Source organism: Channa argus, chromosome 3 (assembly GCF_033026475.1).
Source record: "Channa argus isolate prfri chromosome 3, Channa argus male v1.0, whole genome shotgun sequence".
In the NCBI taxonomy this organism is placed as follows: Eukaryota; Metazoa; Chordata; class Actinopteri; order Anabantiformes; family Channidae; genus Channa; species Channa argus.
Genome location: NC_090199.1, coordinates 214,822 through 239,852, shown reverse-complemented (window position 1 = coordinate 239,852; position 25,031 = coordinate 214,822). Strand labels below are relative to the sequence as shown.

Below are 25,031 nucleotides of genomic sequence, written 5' to 3'. Positions count from 1 at the left end.
ATGCCCAAACACTAAATTATTATGGCGCCTGTGAGTAGTTTGTACTCACAGGCATGTAATTTTTACATGCATGGATGACATTAAAGCATAATTGAGTCCTTAAAGTCCCTTCTACTGTATCTTAATCTACTAATTAATCCCTTAACTTTCAACCTTAAGTCTTCCTTATACTTTTCAGAGATGTGGGTGGGGGGGATAGCCTATCCCAGCTGTCAGCTGACTTTAGACAGGTTTCCAGTCTATCTTAGGGCCAACACAATGAGACATACACACACAGACAGCCATTCACACTCACATTCAAAACTACAGAGAATTTAGAGTCACCAATTAACCTAACATGTATGTGTTTGGACTGTGAGGATTAATAAATTATTATTTTAAAAAAATTATAAAAATTATAAATTAAACAATCTCTCTGCAACCAAGATTTACATTGCTTTTATTATTAACCCCTATTGTATCATTAACAGTAATATAACTTTTTTAAAATGAGAACTGCCTTAAACAAATTAGTTTTTATATTATCAGTTCTCAGTACCAACATAGAACAGTTGTTCTTTTTACTTACTGTTTGAAACTATGCACTATCAAACTGAAGGTCTTGTGGCATACCCCAGAGTTCTGTTCTGGGTCCAGTTCTGTTTCCCTTGTACATGCTTCATCTTTGGCAGTTAATAAGTTAGTACAAAGATAAATCCTTCCAGTTGTATGCAGATACTATTCAATTAGAGTACTAATTTTAGCACCAAAACAATGAAAAACTATAGACTTTTAAAGTGTCTCACTTCCAATCAAAAATCTGATGGAACCAGATGACAGAAGCCTCTCTCTGACAACCTCTGCCACTCCCAACTAACCCAGCATTGTGTTACTGTTTCTTAGCGAGCTGTGTGAAAATAAAACTATTGTTTTATGTAGAGATTTAGCAGTTTGTCTGATAAGTGTGTAATTATTGCACTGTAAATATTGACCACCAGGTAGGACCTAAGGTTTTATTATAATCATTTCTCTCCTGTTTTAGGTTAGGAGTTATACAACCTGTCTTTCATTAAGTGGTTTAGTTTGGAGAGGTAATGTTGGGTTTTTGTTAGAGCCTTTTGTTTGTTGTTGTCACTGCTCATCAAATAAATTTCTACCATTTGCATTTTGAACACTAGTTGATTTTTGCCTGGGATTGAGACGATTGGGAAGGTACATTATGTTATATCTAGGTTCCCCTAGACCTGGGGCATAAGAAATAAACTTATTTATCAAGCATCCACTCATTGTTTCAGCTCTGCCCATTTTTACCCTTAAATTGTTTCATTTGTACACAAACTACAGCCCAGAGACAACCATGGTAAAGAAGAAACACTTAAAGTACCTCAGATTTACCAAAGTACTTGGAGACGTACCCAATGTCTAACCAGATGTCTCTCGTCTCTTTGTCAGCCAGTAGACCCGATTCAGCATCTCCAGCAAAGTACGACACATACAACCTGTCTGCAGGTATTCCATAATGCTCAGTGAGGAGGGTCCAGGCCATTGAGCATGCCTCCTCCTGAGGTGCACACAAATATCAATTAAAAGACACATTAACAGACCCCCTCTTTGGAAGCACAATACCCCTTCCCCTCCTGACCTTGAAGTAATCCCCAAAAGACCAGTTTCCCAGCATCTCGAAGAAGGTGTGGTGATAGACGTCTCGGCCCACGTCCTCAAGGTCGTTGTGTTTACCACCAGCTCGGACACACTTTTGACTGTTGACCACTCTGTAGTAAGAGGCCATGACACTGCGAGGGTCAGCCCTCCCCAAGAAGATGGGCTTAAACTAGAACACACAAACAGGAAGCAGGATTCAAGATTCAAACAACTTTATTGACACCAGGGGGAAACTGTGTTGCCTTGTTACAGCTGCTCTCCACGTGAAAAGTAGAAAAAGAAAGAAATAAACTTGAACATGTTAATGGGCACTGGGAGATGGGATCTCCTGTGGCTTCTTCTATGCTATGGTTTGCTGGGGAAGCAATATCAAGGTAGCCGACAGTAACGAACATACTAATAAGGAGGGCTGGTTCTGTTCCGGGGGAAAGCTGGACCCTCTGCATGTTGAGAAAAGAATGTTTTCCAAACTCCTTTCAATCCTGGACAATCCCTTCCACCCACCCCACTGTGTGCTGGCTGCACGGAGGAGCACTTTCAGCCAGAGACTGATAACAGTCAAGTGCTCCACAGAACAACACAGGAGATCCTTTCTCCCAGTAGCCATTAAACTGTTCAACTCATGCCCCTTCTGTAAAAAAGAGGGGGACTAAATAGGCAAATTGTCAAAATTGAAAAATAGTACAGTTTTTATTTCATTTACTCCTCTAGCTGGGGTTTTTCCTACCTATTCATCAGTAGATTGTACTCTTACTTGTCTATTGTCTGTGTTTAGTGAAAGATTTTTTCTCTCTTTCTAATTTTCACGCGGAGAGCAGCTGTAACAAGGCAACACAATTTCCCTATGGGTTCAATAAAGTTGTTTGAATCTTGAAGATGGAGCTGGCTACCACAGACTCACAAAACATCCACAGCATGGTGCTGCAGATGTTGAAGGACCTTAGTCTCCTTAGAAAATACAGTCTTCTCTATGTTGTCCTGTATATTGATGCTGCATTAATGGACAAGTCCAGTTTACTGTCCAGGTGGACACCCAGGTATCTGCACTCTACTAAACTACATCCACACTCTCTCTCCATACAAAGAACGTGTCAGGTTCCTTTCTGTGCTTTCTTGCACTTGCATCTCGTGAAATGTGACTTTTCTAATAGGACTTTGTTTTGATGTTTTTCTCCATGACTTAGATTTTTGCTGCCTTGTACCTCACTTGTAAGTCACTTTGGATAAAAGCATCTGCTAAATGACTAAATGTAAATGTAGAACAACTAACATATTTAGGATTGCTTTACCATTCAATTTATCTAAACATAACGCTACACCTCCCCTTATTAATTCTGAATAACATCTCATAACCTCTTTCATTGTTTGGTCACTCAGCCATGCTCCTGGCACAGCCATCACACTAGTATATAGTGTTTTTAATTTGACTTAAAACATGTGTCACATTGCTGAAATTCATATTCAGGTTACTGCTTTTAAAAAGAATAATGGCTAAAACTTTATCTTATTTAATTTAAACTTTACTTTTTCCTTTAAATTCATCATCATATTATAAATCACAACTTATGGTATTGAAAAAGATTCTCTCTGGATCAAATTAATGTTGACTGATGTGCTCAACATTTACATTCCTTGGTTTGTTTACACATTGGCCTGTCCCACAGGACTTGTCGCATGCATAGTGATGACATTTGTGCGTCACACTACACTCCTCCTCATCAGTAGACAGTAGGCATTTAAACTGCTGGATTTGGAAACTTAATTAAATAATTCACAAGATTTTCATGTATAAATTATGCCTCTACATTTGCCCATTACAGTTGTATAAACTATCTAAAGTTGGTAGATTTTTAGGTCGTAACATACAGCTGTTTTGAGATACATCTAACTGAGGTGGAAAACACACAAAGAGATTAAAAGCATCCACTTCATGTGACTAAAGTTGATGGCTCAAGCCTCTTATTGTCTTGTTTTAACCTTTTGTACGGAATATAACTGTAAATGTTTGTGTTTCCGAGGAAAATAAAAACCAGTGTAATGGTTATATTATTGTAATATTTCGTGTATATTTGTATATTATTTAAAATAAAAACACCAACAGCTCGGTAACCGTATGGACCGCATCAACTCTAAAGGACCTGTAGTCTGCAGCATTCACATGACTCTTATTTTGAAATGTTAGCTAAAGACAACTAGCTTGGTCCCACAGACCGGGTCGAACCAGGACGGACCCGACTGGCTTTAAACTGACCTGGTTCATGCCTGCGTTGACGAACAGCAGACTGGGGTCTCCTCTGGGCCGGACGGGGGAGGACGGGACCAGCAGGTGTCCGTGCTTCTCTCGGAAGAAGTCTAGGAAGGTGCTCCGAACACGGACAGCGGGCAGCTCCGGAGCAGAGCCGACGAAGGAGTGAGCTGAGCGTGCATATGCGAAGCCCGGCGCCCCGCTCCTGAGGATCAGCCTAATCATGTGGATGAGAAAGTCGGGTAAGACTCTGACAGAACCGAGCGAAATCAGTACCCTATCGACCCTATCGGGGTCTGTGCGGAGTTACTGTGCGTGTGGGCACTGTGACCTCTTCTTCCTCCTTTTTAATTGAGTGTTGTAGAATGAGGTTTACTGCCACCTGCTGGTCGAACCGAGAAGTTCTCCTGTCTACAGGTCAAGCTATTCATAACAGAACTTATTGATTATATCATCAATAACGTAATTCAACATCAAACTGAAGTTATAAAAGATTAAACTACAAACTGTTTCAACTATTAATTTACATGGCCAGAATAACTATTCAAATTGCCAAATCCAACACTAAAGTAAAGTAAAAATACTACTTGCAATGTCAAAAGGCGGTCAGAGCTGCAACCTCCCAGCTACATGCGCCTTATTCCTCAGGCTCCAGCACTGGGACAGGACAAGTTTTTTTCCCGCTGGTCCAGCTGTGCTTTCTCTAAACATATGCTGATGGTGTTGGAGCCACTTGGCAGGGTGGTGGGGGTTGTTATTGTTGGCCACAGGAGGGTCAATAGTGGGATTATCCAAGGTTCTCAGAGTCCAGTCATTTACTTCTGTCCTCACTCCTGACAAACCTATTTGGAGTGAGTCACTGTTCCATCTCCCCCTGGATTGTGATGGTAGCAGTCAGTTCAGCTGCAGCCTGGAGACTTCACAGCATCAGTGGTCTGCAGTGTGACCTTATACTTTACTGTTTTTGCTAAGATATGATAAAAAAAATATTAGATTTTCAAAAAGGATCAGATTTGCAGATCCTTCTTACAACTACATAAAGAGAAGCAAGTTAAAATAGGACAAAAATTCCACTGGTCTTGGACAGGTAGCAGAGGAAGTCGGAGCCAGGTGTGTGAATCATTGTGATGACACTCAGGTGTTGGTCTGGGAGGCCCGGCCTTATTTAAAGGGTAGAGAAGTTTCTGAGGAGGTACTGATGAAGTACATAATAAGGGCCTAGTAGCTCAGTTGTAGAGCATTGGGTTGGGATGCCCAGCCACCAAGGGCCACCTTGGTCCTGGTCTGGGGCCTGGATAAAATGGGATGGTTGGGGCAGGATGGGATTCTGGCATAGAAACTAATGCCAAATCAACTTGTGGAACATGTTCCACTATGGTGACAAGTGAAGGATTAAGCCAAAAGGCGTTACACTTTGACTGATGAAGTACATAATCAGAGTATTTGTTCAGCCATTGGTGTTATGTATGTGGGCTTCAAGTAAAGTTCAGTGTAACTTGGACTTATCCTTTGTAGCTGTACTTAGTTACTTCCCTTTGCTGAACAACATGAATTCATGCGTTACCTCTACATGGCATTAGTTACTTGTTACTTGAGTATCTGATTTGTGGACTTTAAATAAGTTAGTGAACTGATTAAAGTTTGGTTCTAAGCGTTAGCAGTACTTTGTCTCTGATCGTGACATGTCCGAGTCCCGGTGGGTCCGTGAAGGCCCCAGCAACTGTGAGGGGCCCCACCCGCTCATAAGACCTGATTAAACTCACCTGGCAGCGCAGGCGGTAGTGGCTCGTGCTGTTGGAGCCGAACTGTGCCCGGTTGTAGCAACTTTCACGCGGATGTTGTGGCACTTTACCGGCGGCGGGATGCAGAAAGGCCTTAAGAAATACTTCGTCAACATGGACGAGTACCTGTCCAGTTTGGGGCTCTATAGGAAGATGGTGGCCCGGGACGCGTCCAGTCTGTTCCGAGCCGTGTCAGAACAGGTGAGCCGGGTCAGGGAGTGGGGACAGGTCGGGAGGTGCAGGTTTGGAGATGGAGACAGGAGCTGTGTTGGGCTTCACCAGAGTGCACGAGAAACCCCATAGGAACGTGAAGTACACACTAATATGTAAACATCATGGTGGGTTAACTTTTTATTTTTCAGCCCCGTCGTTCACGAATTTGGTGTAAAACATAGCAACATTTACCATCAGAGTGAACCCGAATCAGTTTCTTGTTGACACGGTTCAGTTTGTGTGTCCAGCTCCTCACTTGATGAGAGGCCGTGCAGCAGTTCATGTTGGCACCAGACCACCGAGTCCTGTCCAGGAGCTTTAGACACAAGGTGAACGGCACAGAAATCCGGTTTCTTCAGCAGCTAAACGGTGCAACTGGTTTTACCACTTTAGGTACTGACAAATGCTTCATCCTCTGTATTAGTATATTAAAGTGACTAAAGCTTGAAATGCATGGAGTGGACTAAGAAGTCAAAGTACCACGGAAATACTCATGTAAACTACGAGCACGTTAAGGGAATAGTTTTTAAAAGAAACTTAAGAATCTCTTTGCCTCTTACTGAGCCTCTTTAAGGTTTTCTACCAGAACACAACTATACTGTAAGTCAGTTTACCGCCCTATTTCTGTCTACAATACACAAAGGAGCTAAAGTGTGCTACATCCATTCTTCTTTATCAGCCTTATTACAGCAATTTGTGGTCTACAGCTTTTTATTTGTGGTCACACAGTGAAACAGTACAAAGTAATTGTTCTGTGGGACTTTGAATTGTAGGAGCATTTCAATTCAACTTTATTTATATGGTGTAAATTCACAACAAATTCATGTAAAGGCACTTAACATAATGTAGTCAAGACTATCAAGATGTGTTGAGGAAAAACCCAACAATTCCCCCTTGAGCAAGCCTTAGTCAACAGTGAAGAGGAAAAAACCTCCACCAGAACAAGGCTCAGGGTGGGCGGCCATATGCCTTGACTGGTTGGGGTGAGTGGAAAGTGGTGAGAGAAAAGAAAAGGGCAAAAAAAACAAAACATCAGGCAAGTTGGTAGGACCAGTAGCTGCACACTGGAAAACACACAGCTCCAATGCCGGGGATAGAGCGGTAGAGTGACAATTACACAAGGTTTCACATTGTATGCTAAATCACATGTCTAAACTAGATCACATGCATGAAAAAGGGAAGTTAATACAAAGCATAAAACATAACCATTATCCTAATCTTTGTTACACTAACATTTGTTTCTTAAATAGCTGAAAGAAACACAGACCAAATATATTTCCAACTTCCCCTCATCAGCTGTTGTTAATTGATGTTATAGCCTTCAGGATGTCAGAGGGAATCTGTGGAAGACATTTAACCCATTACTTGTCTCTCAAAAGAATGTAGATAAAAACCAACACAATCCATGTTGGCAGGAACAAATCCACAATGTCTGAAATGTTAACTGAAGAATCACTGAAGTGAATCATATGAACAAATGTAATCCAAACACAGACTGGGAGTTAATTTCATAAAACAACTTGTCTGAAAACTTGGAACTGTAAACATACAGACAACTTTCCTTCAAAGTTAAATCCATTCACAACTAGTGAAGGAACCCAGTGATCAGAAAATCAACAAAAAAGCAAAAAACCACTGGGGAGAGAGTGACATTTTTCAGAAGCCTGTAAATTTAAAAGATGCAGACTCCAGTTAGTCAGAGCGAGCACTGACCAGTTTGAAACCTTGTTCTTTTAAAACTGCACTAATTGTTACATTCCACCAAAGATTAAGTAAGGCAGTAACTTTGTGCAGGAGTCTGAAGTTAACAGGATTCAACTGAGCATGTGCAAGATCTCCTGTGGAATTATGGGGATTCAGACTATTTGGGGGAATCATCTCTTAGAAATGTGGCGCCAACATTTTAGCCTGAAGAAACAGGATACCAGTGAAGCAGCGTGGCTGTCTCGTGTGGTTATGTAGTTTGTTAGTTTTTATTTTTTATCTTTTGACTGAAACAAGTTGTTGCACTGTGTCATTGTCATCACCTGTGTTGATGATTCAGGTGGTGTAAATGGTCAGCACTTGAATAGCGCTTTTCTACTTATTGGCACTCAAAGCGATGATGTCACATGTAACTGACCTGATGCTAGTTCTTGTGGATCAGCTGAACTGAATGGCCTCATTATCTGTATGTTTAAAATAGAGGTCAGCTGGTTTAAACTGTTTCACCAACAGATCATTGAACTTTTCAGCTTCCCAGATAGAAAATATTTTCTGCTTCATTAAATTTTTGACTGTAAACTAGACAAAGCAATTACTTTGTTAATTAATATAATAATTAATTAACATGTTAATGAATGTTTTATCTAATAAATTGTGTATGTAGTGAATAAAAGGCAGTGGTGTACTTTAAAGTGTGACATACCCTAATCCTCTGAACTGGTTTTTGTAGCTGTATTACTCTCAGAACTACCATCAGAAGATCCGTCAGGACTGTGCCAACTTCATGAGAGCCAACAGATGCAACTTTGAGCCGGTGAGTTCCCCACTGTAAACTAACAAGGTCTGTGATCTTTGTTATTAGCTGGAATTGAAAGGTGTACTGTTAGATCCATTACCTGAACATGAACACTTCAGGGACCAGTGAGTTCACCACAGAGACTGGTTCTGTTCCTGTTAGCTAAACAAGTTCTAAACATTTAAACCAAAAATAACTTGTTTGGGAAGCTAGGATTTGGACTCTCGGTGAGAACCAGATCCTACACAGATCTGAATAGGAACCATGGTGACAGCGTAATAAATATTTACAGGCACCAGTGTCAAGAAGCTGCTCACCGTCAGGAGAGGCTTCCTGAGCAAAAGGTCTCTGCAAAGGACTAAGGAGATCTTAGACATGCAGCTAACGTTTTGTTTCCAAAAACATGGGCATCTAGAGCCATACTAATACACCCATACGTTACAAGTAAAGCAGTTGTATAGATGAATTAAAAAAAAGATCCCACTGCTCAACTAAAGAACAACACACTTCAGGCTTCCAGAAACCCTACAATCGCGCAACGTTTCTTCGATTTAATGGCACAAATGATTGTTTTGTACTTATTACTGAGACTTTAAAAATTTTTAACTTCTGCACAGTCATTGCATCCTTGAACACCTGGTGGTTCCTGAACACACTGGTTTGTGAACAAGAACAGAACCTTTTGTCATGTGTTTTGACATTTAACCTGACTTTTACCTGTCACCTGCTGCTTTGGGTAAAACAATCACTGCTGCCATAAACTGAAGAACCAAACTGAGACCATTTGACAAAGGGTCAGTCTCTTCAAGTGGCCTTGACTGTGGCCTTGACTGTGACCCATCCACAGTAGTTTGGCAGTCTGTGTTTTTAGCAGGATTTGAGAAGCTAAAACATTTCATTCACATTGACCAGTTGGCAGTTCTTTACCAGCTGTCAGCTAGTTAGCAACTGTTACTGTCTGGTAGCTCACAATACCCAGCCAATAAACGGCTCTTCTTTTCCAGTTTGTCGAAGGCTCGTTTGAGAAATACCTGGAGCGTCTAGAGGACCCAAAGGTGAGTGGCTGTGACCTTTCACCTTTCAGTCAGCTGAACTGTTATCTGTGAAAAGTTGTTATCTGTGTATTTGTTTAGGAGACAGTGGGTCAGGTGGAGATCAAGGCTCTCTCTCAGCTCTACAGGTGAGACATGTTTACCATGGTTACTGACATTAATTTTAAAGGTGAGGGTTTTTTTGTTTGTTTTTTTGACGTCACAGGGAGTATTGGTGGATGTGACATCTGAAGCGTGTGTTTTGTTTTAGGCGCTGCTTCCTGATCTATCGTTACCCAGGGAAACCAGCTACCTTGATCTCTGAAGAAGATTTTGTAGACAAGGTAAAGGAGAAAAATGGCAGCAGGTCACATGACATCAAGTGCATGTGATTGGCTGCTGCTGACTCGGTGTCCTTTGTTGCCTAGGTGACACTGTGTTGCTCGATCAATGGTCACTATGACATAGTTTACCCGAGGAGTTACCCTGCCACCGCCGCCCTCTGTCAGTGTGAGTACTGATCTGTGATCGATACTGCTAATCGATATCATTGTGTTATTACTGATATTGTTGACTTTTGTGTGTCAATACTAAATTTGTGTGTGTGTAGCATTGCTTTATGAGCTGCTCTACACTCATGTGTTTGGGTATGAGGAGGCTGAGTTGTGCCAGGCTATGGAAGCCTTCAGGGTTGGTAGCCGTCGCTATAGAAACAGTCCATCAGTGTGTAGTGACGTGGACATCGGCTACGATACTCCTGAGGACAGAGGACAAAGGTAAATACATTAAACCGTGCATACCATTAGGTCAAGTAGGCAACTGCCTGGGACCCCCAACCTGAAAGGGGGCCTAAAAACTTTGTATACAATATTTTGATACGGTACACATAAATGCTTTTTACTGATTTATTTTAACATTCATACTCTTCCCTAGAATAACATGTGCCACGGGTTGTGAATAATCTTATTTTTATTTTATTTTTGGGGGGGGGGGGGGGGGTTGTAAAAGCCACTATCTTTTGATGTGACCTGAGGTAAGTGAGCTCTGACCTCCTGCTGCACAGATATCACAAGTACTTTTCCAGGCTTCAGTTAAAATAACAACTATTGCATAGGTTCACCATTAGTTTCTCACCCACGCATCAAAACTAGATTTTGTGAGCTTTTATTAACTGGGACAATGCAGACGAAAACCCAGTTTGTCTCTTAAAACCTTTGGCTTCTTAATAATTTTAACACTACTTTAGCTGTGGTTAAATGGGATATAGCTCTGTAAATTTGGTTTCAACTTTGCATCTTTTATTCATACATTTGTTGAACACTAGCATCCTAGCTGTATTAGTAGAATTATTCCTATAAATGTATCATAGACTAGCCTTCTGCATAATACTATAGTGAAGTTCAGGAGTCTATGGAGGATTATTTATCTATGTCATGGCAAAAATGACAATTTCTGGTCTTGGACACCTCAAGTGTAATCAGTAAAGAAGCTTCAACATCCAGGACATCTTTTAGGGTTTTATTATCTTGCAAGAGAGAAGAACATCGACAGAGTTTCAGTTCTCTATTCTATGCAGTTCTAAACTTCATAAATTACACATTAGTTTTATAACTTTCTGTTGCTGGGCAGAACATTCTTCACCCTCAGGCTACTGCCCCCAGCCCTTTTCTCCTTTTATGGAAACCTTTTCCCTTTTCAGCATTTTGATAAGCACCTGTGAGCATGAAGTGACTATAGTGTGGGATATTCTGCTGTTAGAAAATAACTGACACAAAGTGCAAGAGTACAAGTTGCCATTATAACTAAGTAAAATGCAATAACTTAATCATACTTTATTTTCCATCACAATCTACTACAAAGAAGAACTTGTTTGTTTTTTTGTTATCGTCTGGGGCAACCAAATCCACCCCTGCTGACAAGAGTTTGTTTTATACTGCAGGGATGAGGTGGAGTCGTGTGGAGCTGCTGAGGAGAAACCCCGAGGCGTGAATGATGATCTAAAGGTGGGAGGGGGCTGGAGAAAGATGGGGTTGGGGTGATTAAAAGTACCTTTACTGAAAAAGATAATCCTGGACGTGCTTGCTGTGAGTGACATGTTGATGTTGCTTGCTTGTCCCCCTGAATGCAAATGTGTGATAGACAATAATCAGTGGAAGTCTTTTCATTGTTTAGCCTGCTGCTGACACCCACCCACCCTCCAGACTCTGTCTTCCCTACAAAGTCATGAAGTCTCTGGACGGAGAAGTTTACAGAAACCTGGAGTTTGATGTGTGGCAGGACACCTGCAAAGGTAACTCACATAAAACGCAATACTGAAGTTTGTTTGTAGGATTTTTACCAAACTCTGTTTTAAGCTAATTTGTGTTTTTGTCATGCAACAGAAGAACTTAGTTTAATTCTTATAGAATACAGCATAATGGGGAGGGCCCTATAACATCAAATGTCACTAAATAGGTCTAGAATCTAATGAGTAATCCTGCATCGGGTCCACATGCTATCATCGCTCCTGGAACCTCCTCAAACCTGACGGTGTAGGGAGACCCACACCTTAATAAATAGACCTTTTTATGTTGTTGTAAACTCGCATCAGATTGAGTTTGGTGGATTGCTCTGTAAGGACATACACAGTAGGAGGGACTTCCTGGTCTAACACAGTTTAAATCCGAGAGATTATCTTGTTCAAACAAACTAGACAAACCTGCTCTGGAGCTGTGAATCTGTTGCTGGGACAAGTAGATAAACCTGGGTTTGAGGAACCTGCAGATTTGGGATCAGGTCAAATGATCAGGAATACAGATACTAGCTGATCATTAACCCATCTACAAAGAATGATGCCCTGGTCTTTGCAGGTTTTATCATCTTAAATTGTGTTTTTGTAATATGTCAGAGTCTTGTGTTTGTCTTTGTGATTTGATGCAAAACTGGTTACGCAAAGACGAGAAAAAAGACATATTTAATGCTTGTGAAACCAACTTGTTAAACTTTCTAACTGATGTTCCAGGTGTAAATTTAGGCTGCAGCTCTCGAGTGAAATGTAACACTGCCTAAGGCCTACTGGTGAAATTCCTTATGGGTTGTAAACTGACATTACTAGATTACCCATAAGTATGTAATCTGATTACCATCATGGCCGCTTAGTAATATAGAACAGCACCGCATAGAAGACACCCAGCAAAACTGTTCAGCGCAATGATCCCACGATGGTGGAACGAGCTACCAAACGCTGAACGCTCAGCTGACTCTCTCCCAATATTCAAAAAACTGCTGAAAACTGAACTCTTCCGCATCTTCCTATGCACTTAAATCTCTTAAAAAAAAAAAAAAAAAAAAAAACCTTTCTGCTCTCTTGCACTTGTATCTCATGAACTGTGAACACTTGCCTTGTACCTCACTTGTAAGTCGCTTTGGATAAAAGCGTCAGCTAAATGTAAATATGAAGTAATCTTTTGCTGTGTGTGGCTGACAGAGATGCAGAAGACGGACTATATGGTGTTTGCAGGGAGGCAGTACTTCCTTGGAGACAAGTGTCAGGTAACAAAACACATCAATACTTTAACACCTTCATTTAGATTTGATTCAGTATGGCTGCTGTAATCAAAGACGGTTAAAATCAATGTTTTTTTCAGGCCCAGGTGTGTGTACTTGCTTTCAGGTACGTCTGGAACCAAAGGGCAAGTACTACAATGCCTTCATCCAAGAAGTAGGAACACACTCTGCAGCAGTGACAGTCTTCATTGAGGAGCTTGGAGAGAAGTAAAACACACAACCTGAACTTTAGACACAAGTGTGAAACTGATCAGATACTGAGAAGGAAAGTTGGTCTGTGAGTTGGCACTTTTTAACTACAGTTTACTGCTAATGTTGCACTCTCAGACACCTGGTTCCCCTCACTGATTTAAAACCAGTGAATCCAGTTCCTGCCTGGAACGTGGCAGCTCCCAGTAGAAAAGGAGAACTGGGTATGTTTACAGTTTTCTGTCTGCTGCTCTCTAAAGTGTATTTTTTTAAATTTTTTTTTTTAAGCACTCCGCTGACCGATGTGCTGCCTGTCTCTCTCTCCCAGACTCAGATTCTCGTGGTCAGCGCCACCCTCGCCATCGTTACTTCAGGAAGTCTCGTGGCAGCAGTGGAGTGAAGGGGGCAGAGCTGCTGATGGCACCGACCTCTTCATACGGAAGCCCTGCTCCGTCCTCTCTGCCCCCACGTTTCCAGCCAGCAGGGCACCCTCGCCCACCACCTCCTCCATCACCTGGAGCCATGGCCTATGACCCATACACTCCCCCACACCACCATCCCTCTGCAGCCAGACCACCTCGCTATGGGACCTCCAGGTGAGACTTCATCAGTCTGTTACTGCTCAGTCTTTGTAGAGAACAACAAACAGTTTTACTACACTTTCAACAGGGCCAGTTTTCATTCAAATGCTTTTCTTGGATTGGTGGCCAACTGTCCAAATCCTGTAATTACTGTTTATTGTAATAGAAAACAGAATGCCAGGTCTGACCCACAGTGGCCTTGACAAAACTGACCTTTTTAATAAAAAAAATGACTAAATTAAAGTTAAACACAAAATAATTACTTTTATTTTCCAAAATACTGATCTCTCTCTTTTTCTTTTTTTTTGTTTTGTTTGTTTCCCCCTTCTTGTATGTGTGGATTTGTGTCAGAAGCTCTACTCGTTTTCTGAACCGTCACCTGATTGGTCCACAGCTGACCTATTACCATCCTGGGAGGCGATATTACCACGACTATGAGAACTATGCTTTCAGGTCACGGTAAACAGCAAATATTATTGTTTAAAAAAACGACATGTCTCTCAGTCAACATGCATCCATCAACAAAGTTTCCACTTACTTGGAATAAATCTGTCACCTAAGTTCAGGTTCATCACTGGTGAATGGTGTGTGTGTGTGTGTGTTGGTTTCTTCAAAACAGAGTTACATTGTTTTAACAGGATTACTGTTTCATTTGATATGTGATATGAATTAGGCTGGTAGTTCAAAATGACTTGCTACCACCCCTGAAGCTAGATTTACACTGCAGCAACTCCAACCTCAGCATCCTTCTACCGATATATTGTATCTCCAAAACATCTAACATGATCTGTCTCTCTGATCTCCTCATTCCTGATCCTGTCCATCCTTGTAACTCCCAAATAGAACCTCAACATCTTAAGCTCTGCTACCTCCAGCTTTCTCCTGTCTTATCTTCAGTGCCATGGCCTCTAAGCCGAACACAATCGCTGGTGCCACCACCGTCTTGAACACCTTTCCTTTCATTCTCGCTGATACTCTTCTATCACACAGCACACCTGACACTTTTCTCCACCCGTTCCAACCTGCTTGCACATGCTTCTACACCTCTTTTCCACACTCTCCGTTGCTCTAAACCTTTGACCCTAAGCACTTAAAGTCCGGCACCATCTTCACCTGTGCTCCCTGTAACCTACAGTTCCACCTGGTTCCCTCTCATTCACCCACATGTATTCTGTCTTACTGCGGCTAAGCTTCAGTCCTCTGTTTTCCAGAGCAGACCTCCACCTCTCTAGATTTTCCTCCAACTGCTCCTTACTCTTGCTACAAATCACAATGTCATCAAACTATGGACTATGATGCAAACATCATAATCCATCACCAGAGCAAACAAGAAGGGGCTCAGAGCCGATCCTTGATGCAGACCCACCTCCACCTTGACCTCCTGTCAAACCTACAGCACACCTCACCGTGGTCTTACAGCTCTCATACATGTCCTGCTCCACTCTAACATACTTCTTTGCCACTCCAGACTTCCTCATACAATACCACAGCTCCTCTCTCCGCACCCTGTCTTACGCTTTCTCTGAATCTACGAAGACACAATGCAACTCCCTATGACCTTCTCTTTATTTCTCCATCAGCATCCTCAAAGCAAATACTGCATCTGTTGTACTCTTTCTAGGCATTAAACCAGATTGCTGCTCACAAATGTTCACCTCTGCCCTTAGCCTAGCTTCCACTACTCTTCATCAACTCTTCAAAGTTCTCCTTCCATCTTCCCATCACACACCTGGCACCTGTCAATACATTTCCGTCCTTATCTTTAATCACACTAACCTGCTTCACATCCTTCCCATCTCTCTCTTTGTCTGGCCAACATGTACAAATTCACCTCTTCCTCTTTAGTGTCCAACCTAACATACAAGTCCTCATATACTCTTTGCTTGGCCTTTGCCACCTCTACCTTCACCTTACGCTGCATCCCCTCGAATTCCTGTCTACTCTTCTGTGTCCCACTTCTTCTTAGCTAACCTCCTTCCCTGTATACACTCCTGAACCTCCTTGTTCCACCAAGTCTTCCTGTACACTTTCCTTTTTCCCGAGACAGGTTAGCTTTAGTGTTCAAGTCATCTGGAAGCACCTCCTGTCTAAGTTCCTCCCTGAAAACTACACAACATTCAACCTTTTAAACTTCTGCCACTTCGTCCTCTGCTCTGCCTTAGTCCTCTTCATCTTTCTCACCACCAGCGTCGATTTTACACACCAATATCCTGTGTTGTCTGGCTACACACGCCCCTACCAATACTATGCAGTCGCTGAGCTTTCAGATTACAATGACTGCATTAGATGTAGTCCACCTGAGTGCTTCTATCTCAGCTCTTATGTCACCCTATGTTCCTGCCTCTTCTAGAAGAAAGTGTTCACTACAGACATTTCCATCCTCTTTGCAAAGTCTATCACCATCTGTCCTTCTGCATTCCTGTCCTAATGACCAAACCTGTCCAACACATTCTCATCACCTCTCTTCCCTTCACCAACATGTCCATTGAAATCTGCACCAATCGCCACTCTCTAACCTCTGGGGATGCTCTGCATAAAATCTAACTCACTGCAGAATTTCTACTTCTCTTCGAATGCACATCCTACCTGTGGGGCTTAACCACTAACATTGAACATCACGCCTTCGATTTCCAGCTTCAGACTCATCAACCTGTCTGATATTCTTTTCATTCCCTACTGTCAGTCGTACACTCTTGCCTTTCCTCTTATTGTTCCGCCTACAAACACGCCTTACTCCTTTGAAATTACTGCAGTTTAGAAAAGATAGATGTCAGGATTCTTTCTGTACGACCACTGAACCGACTGATGTAGATGGCTCAAGCAACTATTTCCCAACCCTGATGTTCCAGCTGCTGAAAAAGCCTTTCAGAACAGCTGTGTGGTGATTGTTGTTGTAGAATGCTGAGGGTGTAAGAGTACAGTTTTGCCTGTGACTATCTTCACTTCTGTGTGTTCAGTCGTAGCCGTCGTCAGCTGGCAGCGGCTCTAAACAAAGAGTGTCAGTTCAGTTTCACTGAGGCAGTGGAGGAGCCACCCGATCTGGACACAGCCATCGCGTACTACCAACTGGATGATGGCAATGACACTGTCTTCCCTCCACTGGCGGTAAGAAAACAAGAACCACATGATGAAATACAAAAGCACAAACCATAAAGAGTGAGGTTTGAATGTCCCCATACTACTTTCCAGACTTAGTAACAGGAACCAAGTACCGATACAAGTACTAAACTTTTATGCTCCTAGTTGGATTTGCTAGGCTGTAAAATCCTTGATAATCCACCGCACATTTAAGCTGACAAGAGATACTGGTAGACACTGCTCATCCAGATAGTAGTGAGGACCCACCTGAAGACATTCAAAGACTAGACAGTTCATATTTAAACACCCTTTCATCAACTGTCACAGACTTCTAGTCTCACAATCTGGAAGCAGCACACACCTGAGGACGGGACATACCCACAAAGCCCCAAGAACAGGAAAACTTGTATGTTTTGCCAAAAGAAATACTGCGGCAACCAGGGTTTTATACAGTGCATCTACAAAGTATTTACAGCGCATAACTTTATCCAGTTTTCAATTAAAATTTATTTATATAGCGTCAATTCACAAGAAAGTAATCTCAAGGAACTTTACAAAACAAAGTCCAGAATATACAAATATGTAGAGGCAAGCCAACAATTATTTTTTTTTTTATATTTTTATGTATTTTTTTTTTTTTTTTTTTTAAATACAATAATCACAAGTGATTGTTGCTGCTGTTTGGTCCTTACAAGAGGAATTACTATAATTTTCATTGATCTCTGAAGTAAATGTTTGGCCTGGAGTGCTTTGACAGGTAGAGATCATCCATCTCTACCTGACAATTTAACTGTTCAGTGAGACTCTGTGATGGTTTGCATGACATCAGACACAACAGCTGAAAAGAGTGATTCAGACCAAAACAAGAAATCTGCAGGTTTTTCATGACAGAACTACAATGTACCCACTGAGTCTGCCTTTTTACACAGGGCCCTGCAGTGGCTCCACCCCCCAATATGGGAGCCCCACCCCCTCCACCTGGACCCACCTACAGAGTTCGGAGAGCATCAGGGCCCATTCCCTCAGCCCCCCCACCTGGAAATACTCCAGTCTGCTCATCAGAGGAGGACCAGGAGGACACAAGCACCATGGAAGACCAGAGTGAGGAGCACTTTAGCCTTTACATGATAATTTGAGGTTAAAGTAAAATAAATAGAATTTGAATATTGGAAATACATTTTGTGTGTAAAGGGGAAGTGACGTTTTTCTTTTGTTTTTCTGTCAGCTGAGTACACAGAGGAGTACATCTACAGCCCTCAGGGTGAGTAATCAAACGGGCTGTGTGCAGGTACAGAGACACAAATGATGACTCCTATAGCTCTGTTGTTAAGGCAGTCATCACGGTCCAAGCTACATGTCGAAATGTCCTTGGGCAGACCCTTAACCCCAATTTGGTCCCAGTGGGTCAGATAAGCACTTTGCATGACAGCCACCGCCGTGTGTGACAATTGGTAAATGAGAATCAACATTGTAAACACTTAGATAAAAGCGCTATAGAAGTGGCAATTTACCTCAACGTACCAGTACAGTTGTACAAGGGTGGGGAACAAATTCTGTATGCTCTGTCACATCAATGAAGGTGAGGCAATATAGCCCCATTAAAAATAGTTCATGACCACAACAATAAGCAACCATGACATCTGTGGAGTGATGTGTACTGGTGCTTTCTGCACTGAAAGGCAAAAATAAAACCAGGTCTGACCTTAGGATTACTCAGAGGAAGGACAAAACTGTGAACTGTTTAAGAACAACAAGGACTTCATCTTGCGTAGCTCAACACGTTTGTATCTTTGGTCTCAAAGATTTAACTGTTCACATCAGCTTCTGATAACAGTAAGTGACTTTAAGATTAAACTGTTTCAGATCAGAGCTACCAGACTTCAGGAGTTTACTCTGCTGCTGAGCCCAACACCAACCAGGTAACACACCTCTGAGCTGCCAGGTCTCACAGTCCCTGCAGATATCCTGGTTGAAGTATTTTTATAAAATGAGTTTTTAGTTTTTAGACAGTTATTACCTGAGGAAAGCAGGTAACTCTCTGCAGATGCAGTTATTTTATATTTTGAGTGCTATCTAAAATGATTTGATATTTAGAAGATGGAACAATCCTGAGAACATTGTGGACAACCAGTGGTGTATTGTCAATATACAGCATACGTTTGGTTTGTAAAGGGTAATGACAGATTTTCTATTTACAACTAATACTGTTGTACAGTACTGGTCAAAGATGAGTTTGGTTTGAAGATGTGATGGTTAGGTCATGTGAGCAGTAATGTCAGACTTTTTGTTGTCTTACTGTGAAAGGAAGAGCAGGAAGAAGGTACTGCTGACTCTCCGAGACCAGACATAAACTATAACTACACACAGCAGGTAAAAGCACACATTTGTCTGATTTCTGTATGTGAGTGCCCTGAATGGTCTTCTCTGCCCATTGATCCTGATCCCTCAACTATAAAGCTACAAAAAGCTCTGTTCTTTCATGGTAAAAGTTGCCTTTACACTAAAGAATTATTACAATTAATTGATTAATCAGGTTTTATGCATGCATCTTCTGCATGCATCACCAGGAATCTCATAAAGACTCGTTGCCTTCAGTGATTCTTTAGAGTCACTGATGTTACTGGTTTGTCGTTTGTTTCAGGTGGTGAAGCCATTAGCTGTGATTTGTTCTTCACCCTCGTCTTCCTCCTCCTCACCCTCCTCTCCATCATCACGTGTACCTGCAGCAACTCACCTACCAGCAACTGCGCACACACAAACACGCCCAGGTACACAGAAACACATACACCAAACGGCTACTCTTAATCAGTGAATATTAAAGTTTGATAATGTATTGAGGAATGTGCTGATGCTGCAGACACAAGTTCAACATAACTGGTTTACTGTATAACAGCTAATACAGCAGAGAATCTAAACATTCTAATAAATACTGAAGCTGGGAACAGCCATGAATGCTTGCTAGTGATTTACTGATTGCCGTTTATATTTTTTACAAAATTTTATTTATTTGTTTTCTTGATACAAGATAATTTAGCAAAATCCAAACAAGTGTCGCTGCTTCTGGATATCAAAACTCATGCCTTATCCTTGAAAGTTTGTGTAATTGTAATTTTGGTTCAACAGTGAATATAGACTGATGTTCCACAAGACTATGTTACTGTTTTACCTTTTTAGTGGTTAAGTTTTTATATACAATCCCCTGACCACCCCCCCCTTACTGTGGTGCTTAATTAGCAGCAGGTGACCAGTCAACAATTACCCTCTTATCATGAGTTAATCATGTGTGCACAAAAAAGAGGCCTCCATGGCCATTCTCGGCTTCTGTAAATGGTCAAATTCAAACCTGTCATTAATATTAAATGGACTATTATTAAATTGCCACAGTGCATTACAGCTCTTGTTGCAGTTTTCTCAAGGTCTCAATAAATGTCATGTTGTGTGTTCAGTTGCTTTGGCGATCCCCACCACCTCTCCCTGGTTGGTTAATGAGTTGGGCGAAACTCTGTGCACCTTGGTAGCTCCGCCTCCTTACTCCTATGACCCAAACGGCAACGATTTACCCCGAGGTCAGAGATCAAGCAGTTGTAATCTTCTGTCAGACTCCCAGCACTGCTCAGATTAATTACTGATGTTACTGTGTGTTTGCGTGCAGACTGCAGAGTCCTCCAATATTACTTCAATTTAGGAGTCCAGGTAAGAGTCTCCTGCTGGATCAGACCAGTGACAGAAGTTTTGCATGATGTCTAAATTTTGACATGACTTGTAGTCAGCTGAGTCAATACTGTCACCTTTTTAGAAGACGACAAACATTAAACTAAAAAAACTATGAAGGTTTAAATGTGCCAAATAGAAATGTGTTTATAACATTGACAGCTATTTTGTGACAAGGATGATTGTTTTTGATCTACATGTTAGAGCCACTTATTTCAGTCTGAGAAATAAGGGACGTTTGAGGACAGATGAAGAGGACACACTAGCGTCCTTCACAGAAGTCTTTAACCTGACCAATACACAAATTGGTAATAAGATAAGCAAGTGCAAGTTTTTCTGAATTCTTTTCAGATACACAATCTGGTTCAAGTGGTGGATCAGTGTGAACTGTAGATATAAGACCCACGAACAACTTTCCAAATGTTTTTCTATTTATAATCTGCTATAATCCGATGATAATCGGGATTCCTTAATCTTCAATTTAAAAAGCGAACACTCTGTTACAATAAATTTCAGTGCCAATATTGAGTGTATTGAAGAAATAAACAGGTTGCTGTTGTTTGGAACAGTAAAATGCAGAGTGTAGCTTTGAATAAATGAGCACATCTTGATATTCAAAGAGCAACAGTTTTTGGCTTGTCTATAATCTCTATAATCTATTTGGACTTTTCCCCCTAATCAGTGCTTTTAGGTTAAGTTCTTGTAGAATATCTTGTAGTTTTGTTTTGTTTTTTTCTTGTGTTTAGGGCTAAAAACAAGATCACAGGAAAATAAAGCGGTATTCAAAGTCAGTGATCTACAAACTTGCTCAGTGAGACTTGTAGTATGTTCCTAATAAAGTGGAGTCTCTGTAAAGTAACAGATTGTGACTGAAAAGCAGAAAGTTTCATTAAATATCAGCTGTGATTGAATTTGATGTCCCCCTCCCCCCTTCTCAGTGGTATCATCAGAGCTGTTGGCAGCAGCAGCAGGCATACCCCCCAACTTCACCAGAGGCTCCCTACACCTACCAACACTACTCCCCCTACCTGAGCACGGAGCACCCTCTGCATGGTAAGACGGCCTCTGATCAGCTGCTGGAGGTCAGGACAGACTGCTGAGAAAGAATGGGAGAATATAACAAACCCCCCCCCCCCCCCCCCCCATTTCAAAGAAGCTGGGATGATGTGTAAAGCTAAAATAAAAAGTGCTAACAGCAAACAACTTCACAACTATTGAAGATTTAGATTTGAACATTCATGTATAATGACACAGTATCATTTTCATATTGAGTGTATTCAAGAAATCAACAGGTTGCTGTTCGGAACAGTAAAATACAGAGTGTAGCTTTGAATAAATGAGCACATTTTAATATTCAAAAAGCAACAGTTTTTGGCTTGTCCCTTCAGGGGTCGCCACTGTGGAACTGGTTCCACACGTTGATTTGGCATGTTTTTTATGCCGGATGCCCTGCCTGCTGCAACCCTTCCAGCACCATTGTCTCACTTTAAGCATCTGATATGTTTATGTTCTATTGTGATTAAAATATGGGTTGAGATTTGCAAATCACTGCCTTTTCTTTGCTGCAAACTGATCCAGTCCTGGTTTTTGGCCCACAGCCCAGTCCTACCCTGAAACAGGTCGGAACTCCCATCAGCCCTCTTCCTCCTACTCGGAATCCATAAGGGCGGGAGACTCACAGATAGACGGACACAGCAACGGTCAGTGCTGATGATGCACACAACTGTTTCAAATGTTAAGGTTTATTGATGTAAACTAAGAAATCCAGAAATGGCAGCTCACCTGCTCATGTCAGCTAAGAGATTGAACTGAATTTCTGCAAGGAGCCCTGGTTGGTTGCCTCTATACAACAGCTTTAGCTGCAACATGTAAAACAGCCAGATGAAAACTACCTCATTGCACTTTATCAGATACTGACAGCAGCTTTGTGTTAAATCAAAGCTGCTCGACCTGCAAACAGCAGGGTCATTTACTAATGGTTTGGTAATGCTGTACTATGCTTAGCTCAGAACTCTGTCCAATGAACTAATTGTTTGTATTTGTCTTCTGCCCCCTTCACAGGCCCCTCAACAGAAGGTTCCTCCACAATTGGCCTCACCCCCACAGCTGCCCCTCCCTCATCTCTTCTGTATCAGGATCAGGGGCCCCTCCCCCCTCCAGCGCTGCTGCACCTGCCATATGAAGCCCCACCACCAACTGCCTATCTGGCTTCTGTCCCTCCCCCACCTCTTCCTCATGCTCCTCATCCTCATCCTGCTCACCTTTCTCATCACTCCACCTACCACTGCCTCCCCGCCTCCACCCACTGGGGGGCGCTCCAGACGGGTGCCCCACGAATGTACTGCCCGACCCCAAACCCCACCCACGTAGTCGGTTACATCACAGCCCCACCCCCTCACCACGCAGCCACACACTATATGCCTCCCACCATCTAACATGCATGTTGGCTCACAACAAACAACATCTTTAGTTTTCAATAGCCAATGTTAAAAATCTCCAAATAACAAACGTTTCCTGATGGCCTAAGGAAAAACTAAAGGCCTGAACTTAAAAATTTAAATTTGTTAAATGTTGGGGGGAACTTACATTTTACGTTGTTGCTTTTGGTTTTTGTTTCAGCATTTTGGCATTGCATTGAAAACAATGGAAGAGAGTGGATTTTTTTTTTTTTTAAACAGGTGAAAAGTCTTTATTTACAAATGGAAAATACCTCAGACATGCCTCAAAACAATTTCCTGTTTCAGATGTTTAAAAATTGTAACTTTAACTAATTTACAGTTCATTACTGTGAGAAGTTGCCATAGGTGTGGAGCAGTGGCTCTAGAGTCAACTGAGAAACACCAGTGATTTGTGTTTAAAAAGTTTGTCAATAACTTCTTGGTATCAGCCAATGAAAGATGAGGGCGGGGCTTCAGACAGTGTGGTCAGTCCCTATCACTCGATGAGGGGATGTATTTATGTTTAACTATATTTTATATATAGATGTTTAAACTGGTGACGGTGTTTTTGTTTCCGGTGAATAAAGTTGTTCTTCACCAGCAGACACGTGACTCTGTTCTGTTTTGTACATGTTCAATTCTTCACTGAAAAGGTTCAGCTACTTATCAGAATATGTTCTGACTCCAAGGTTTGAAGGTATGAACTAGAAATAAACGGGAGTAATCTAGCCAATCAACAGAGCCTTACCTTAGGCTCTGCTCTGTTGGTTTGTTGCTGGAGCACAGATGTCATTTATGCTTTTTGGAGTTTTCATGTTTTTAATTAAAGGCTTTAAAACGTTGTGAAACCGTATCTGGTCAACTATAAATTATCTTGTGTTGTCAGGGGAACAGTTCAACAGGAATATCCACAGTCCAGAGGTCACGATCTCCACGAGTGCACAACGGCTCCTTTAGCCAGCGAGGGTTGGACAGATGAGTCAGGTGTTTCTCCTGCAGCCCAACCAGAACAGCCGAACGCTCCAGGTGTCGTAGCTCCTCTGAATCTGGGTTGGCAGGGCACGGCCTGGTCCCACCCACATCCACCAATCCTCAGAGAGATTAATTTACACAGGTGATGCCTTCATGGAATCCTTCAGAAATATCTGAAGAAAATAAAACCTACCTGCCACCACGCCACGGCCAAACCGCTCCCCTGATTGCAGGAGCGCTTGGATCTGAGCGTCGTTCATGCCCAGCAGGCCGCTCAGCATCGTACGCCACTCCTTCCCCTCCCAGTCGCGGTGGGCTATGTGGACTGCCAGGGTCTGGTTCTCCAGTGGGGCTAGCAGGGGCCTCCACCGGCTCTCCAGTGTCTTCACCCCATCGAGGACCAGACCGGCGTACGGTTGCCGGAACGACAGGCACCACATCTGTACCGACATGTCTGCAAAACAAGCGCACCCACACATGACATTAAACAGGTAAGTTTCTCCAGTCAAAGGGAAATTTCACCTATCTATCTTAACCATCATTTATTTTCTACATTTTAATGTTTGAGGACATTCGTGCAAGAAACTGTTGGACCGCTCAGAACTTTCTGCTATAAAGAGCTCGAGCAGTTCTCTACTAAACTACACACTGCCAGGGTTAGTGGTATTATAGTTACCACAACACACAATATTCTGGTGTACTAATACACAGCTGGAGAAATCGTTTATCACGTACAGGAAATCACTCGCTTTGACTCTCAGGTCCAACAACCAAGTATTAGCACAACTGCTTCTGTGAACATAAGCAGCACTGGTGTGTGTGTGTTTTCTGTCAGCTGAAGATTTCAGATCGTTAATGAGGAAACTGTGTCTATAAACATGAAAACTGTGTTGATTGATAACTCACGGTTTAACAACGCAGATTCATAGATCAGTCCGGTCCAGACCCTGCGCGTGGTTTCTTTTTCCTGCTTTGTAAACGGCTTCGATTCTTCTTCATGTGAATCTGTGTGCGGACCACAACCCTCGCCTTGTTCTGCCCCCCGCAGGACTGGAGATGTTGGTAAAAGGATATTTACACACAAAAACATTGGATGAGGAGGATC

The 25,031-nt window shown here is 42.0% G+C and overlaps 3 protein-coding genes across 11 annotated transcripts in view; 1 reads left to right on the top strand and 2 right to left on the bottom strand.

Moving 5' to 3' along the window:
* Positions 1 to 4,111, bottom strand: part of aars2 (alanyl-tRNA synthetase 2, mitochondrial (putative)) — a 17,743-nt gene extending 13,632 nt beyond the window's left edge. For all 4 annotated transcript variants that reach the window (XR_010913835.1, XR_010913836.1, XM_067496972.1 and 1 more), the window contains exons 1-3: positions 3,893 to 4,111; positions 1,622 to 1,810; positions 1,395 to 1,540 (exon numbers count right to left, since the gene is read on the bottom strand). Coding sequence is in view for 2 of the 4 variants with exons in the window: in XM_067496972.1 (XP_067353073.1) it covers positions 1,395 to 1,540; positions 1,622 to 1,810; positions 3,893 to 4,111 (554 nt within the window). In the remaining 2 variants the exon portion in view is untranslated. The remainder of the gene's footprint in view (positions 1 to 1,394; positions 1,541 to 1,621; positions 1,811 to 3,892) is intronic.
* alg13 (ALG13 UDP-N-acetylglucosaminyltransferase subunit) lies at positions 3,989 to 23,557 on the top strand. Of its 6 annotated transcripts, none has more exons than XM_067496983.1 (26): positions 5,636 to 5,868; positions 6,129 to 6,273; positions 8,315 to 8,398; positions 9,385 to 9,435; positions 9,514 to 9,560; positions 9,683 to 9,755; positions 9,840 to 9,921; positions 10,022 to 10,187; positions 11,351 to 11,414; positions 11,584 to 11,701; positions 12,878 to 12,942; positions 13,064 to 13,164; positions 13,285 to 13,370; positions 13,475 to 13,742; positions 14,079 to 14,186; positions 16,685 to 16,832; positions 17,735 to 17,906; positions 18,031 to 18,066; positions 18,669 to 18,724; positions 19,110 to 19,175; positions 19,447 to 19,573; positions 20,252 to 20,371; positions 20,458 to 20,498; positions 21,455 to 21,569; positions 22,115 to 22,216; positions 22,578 to 23,557. In XM_067496983.1, the coding sequence occupies exons 3-26, from the start codon at positions 8,369 to 8,371 to the stop codon at positions 22,949 to 22,951; spliced, it is 2,616 nt and encodes an 871-aa protein (XP_067353084.1). In that variant the 5' UTR covers positions 5,636 to 5,868; positions 6,129 to 6,273; positions 8,315 to 8,368; the 3' UTR covers positions 22,952 to 23,557. The 6 variants fall into 6 exon arrangements, with proteins under 6 accessions (XP_067353086.1, XP_067353082.1, XP_067353081.1 ...); XM_067496984.1 differs by lacking the exon at positions 5,636 to 5,868 and adding an exon at positions 5,907 to 6,005; XM_067496985.1 differs by lacking the exons at positions 5,636 to 5,868; positions 6,129 to 6,273 and adding an exon at positions 3,989 to 4,128.
* zgc:110222 (uncharacterized protein LOC550336 homolog) lies at positions 23,175 to 25,031 on the bottom strand. Its single transcript, XM_067497049.1, has 3 exons — positions 24,833 to 25,031; positions 24,120 to 24,380; positions 23,175 to 24,045 (listed from the first exon to the last, which is right to left on the bottom strand). Exons 1-3 carry the CDS (start codon positions 25,014 to 25,016, stop codon positions 23,837 to 23,839), a joined length of 654 nt encoding a protein of 217 aa, XP_067353150.1. The 5' UTR covers positions 25,017 to 25,031; the 3' UTR covers positions 23,175 to 23,836.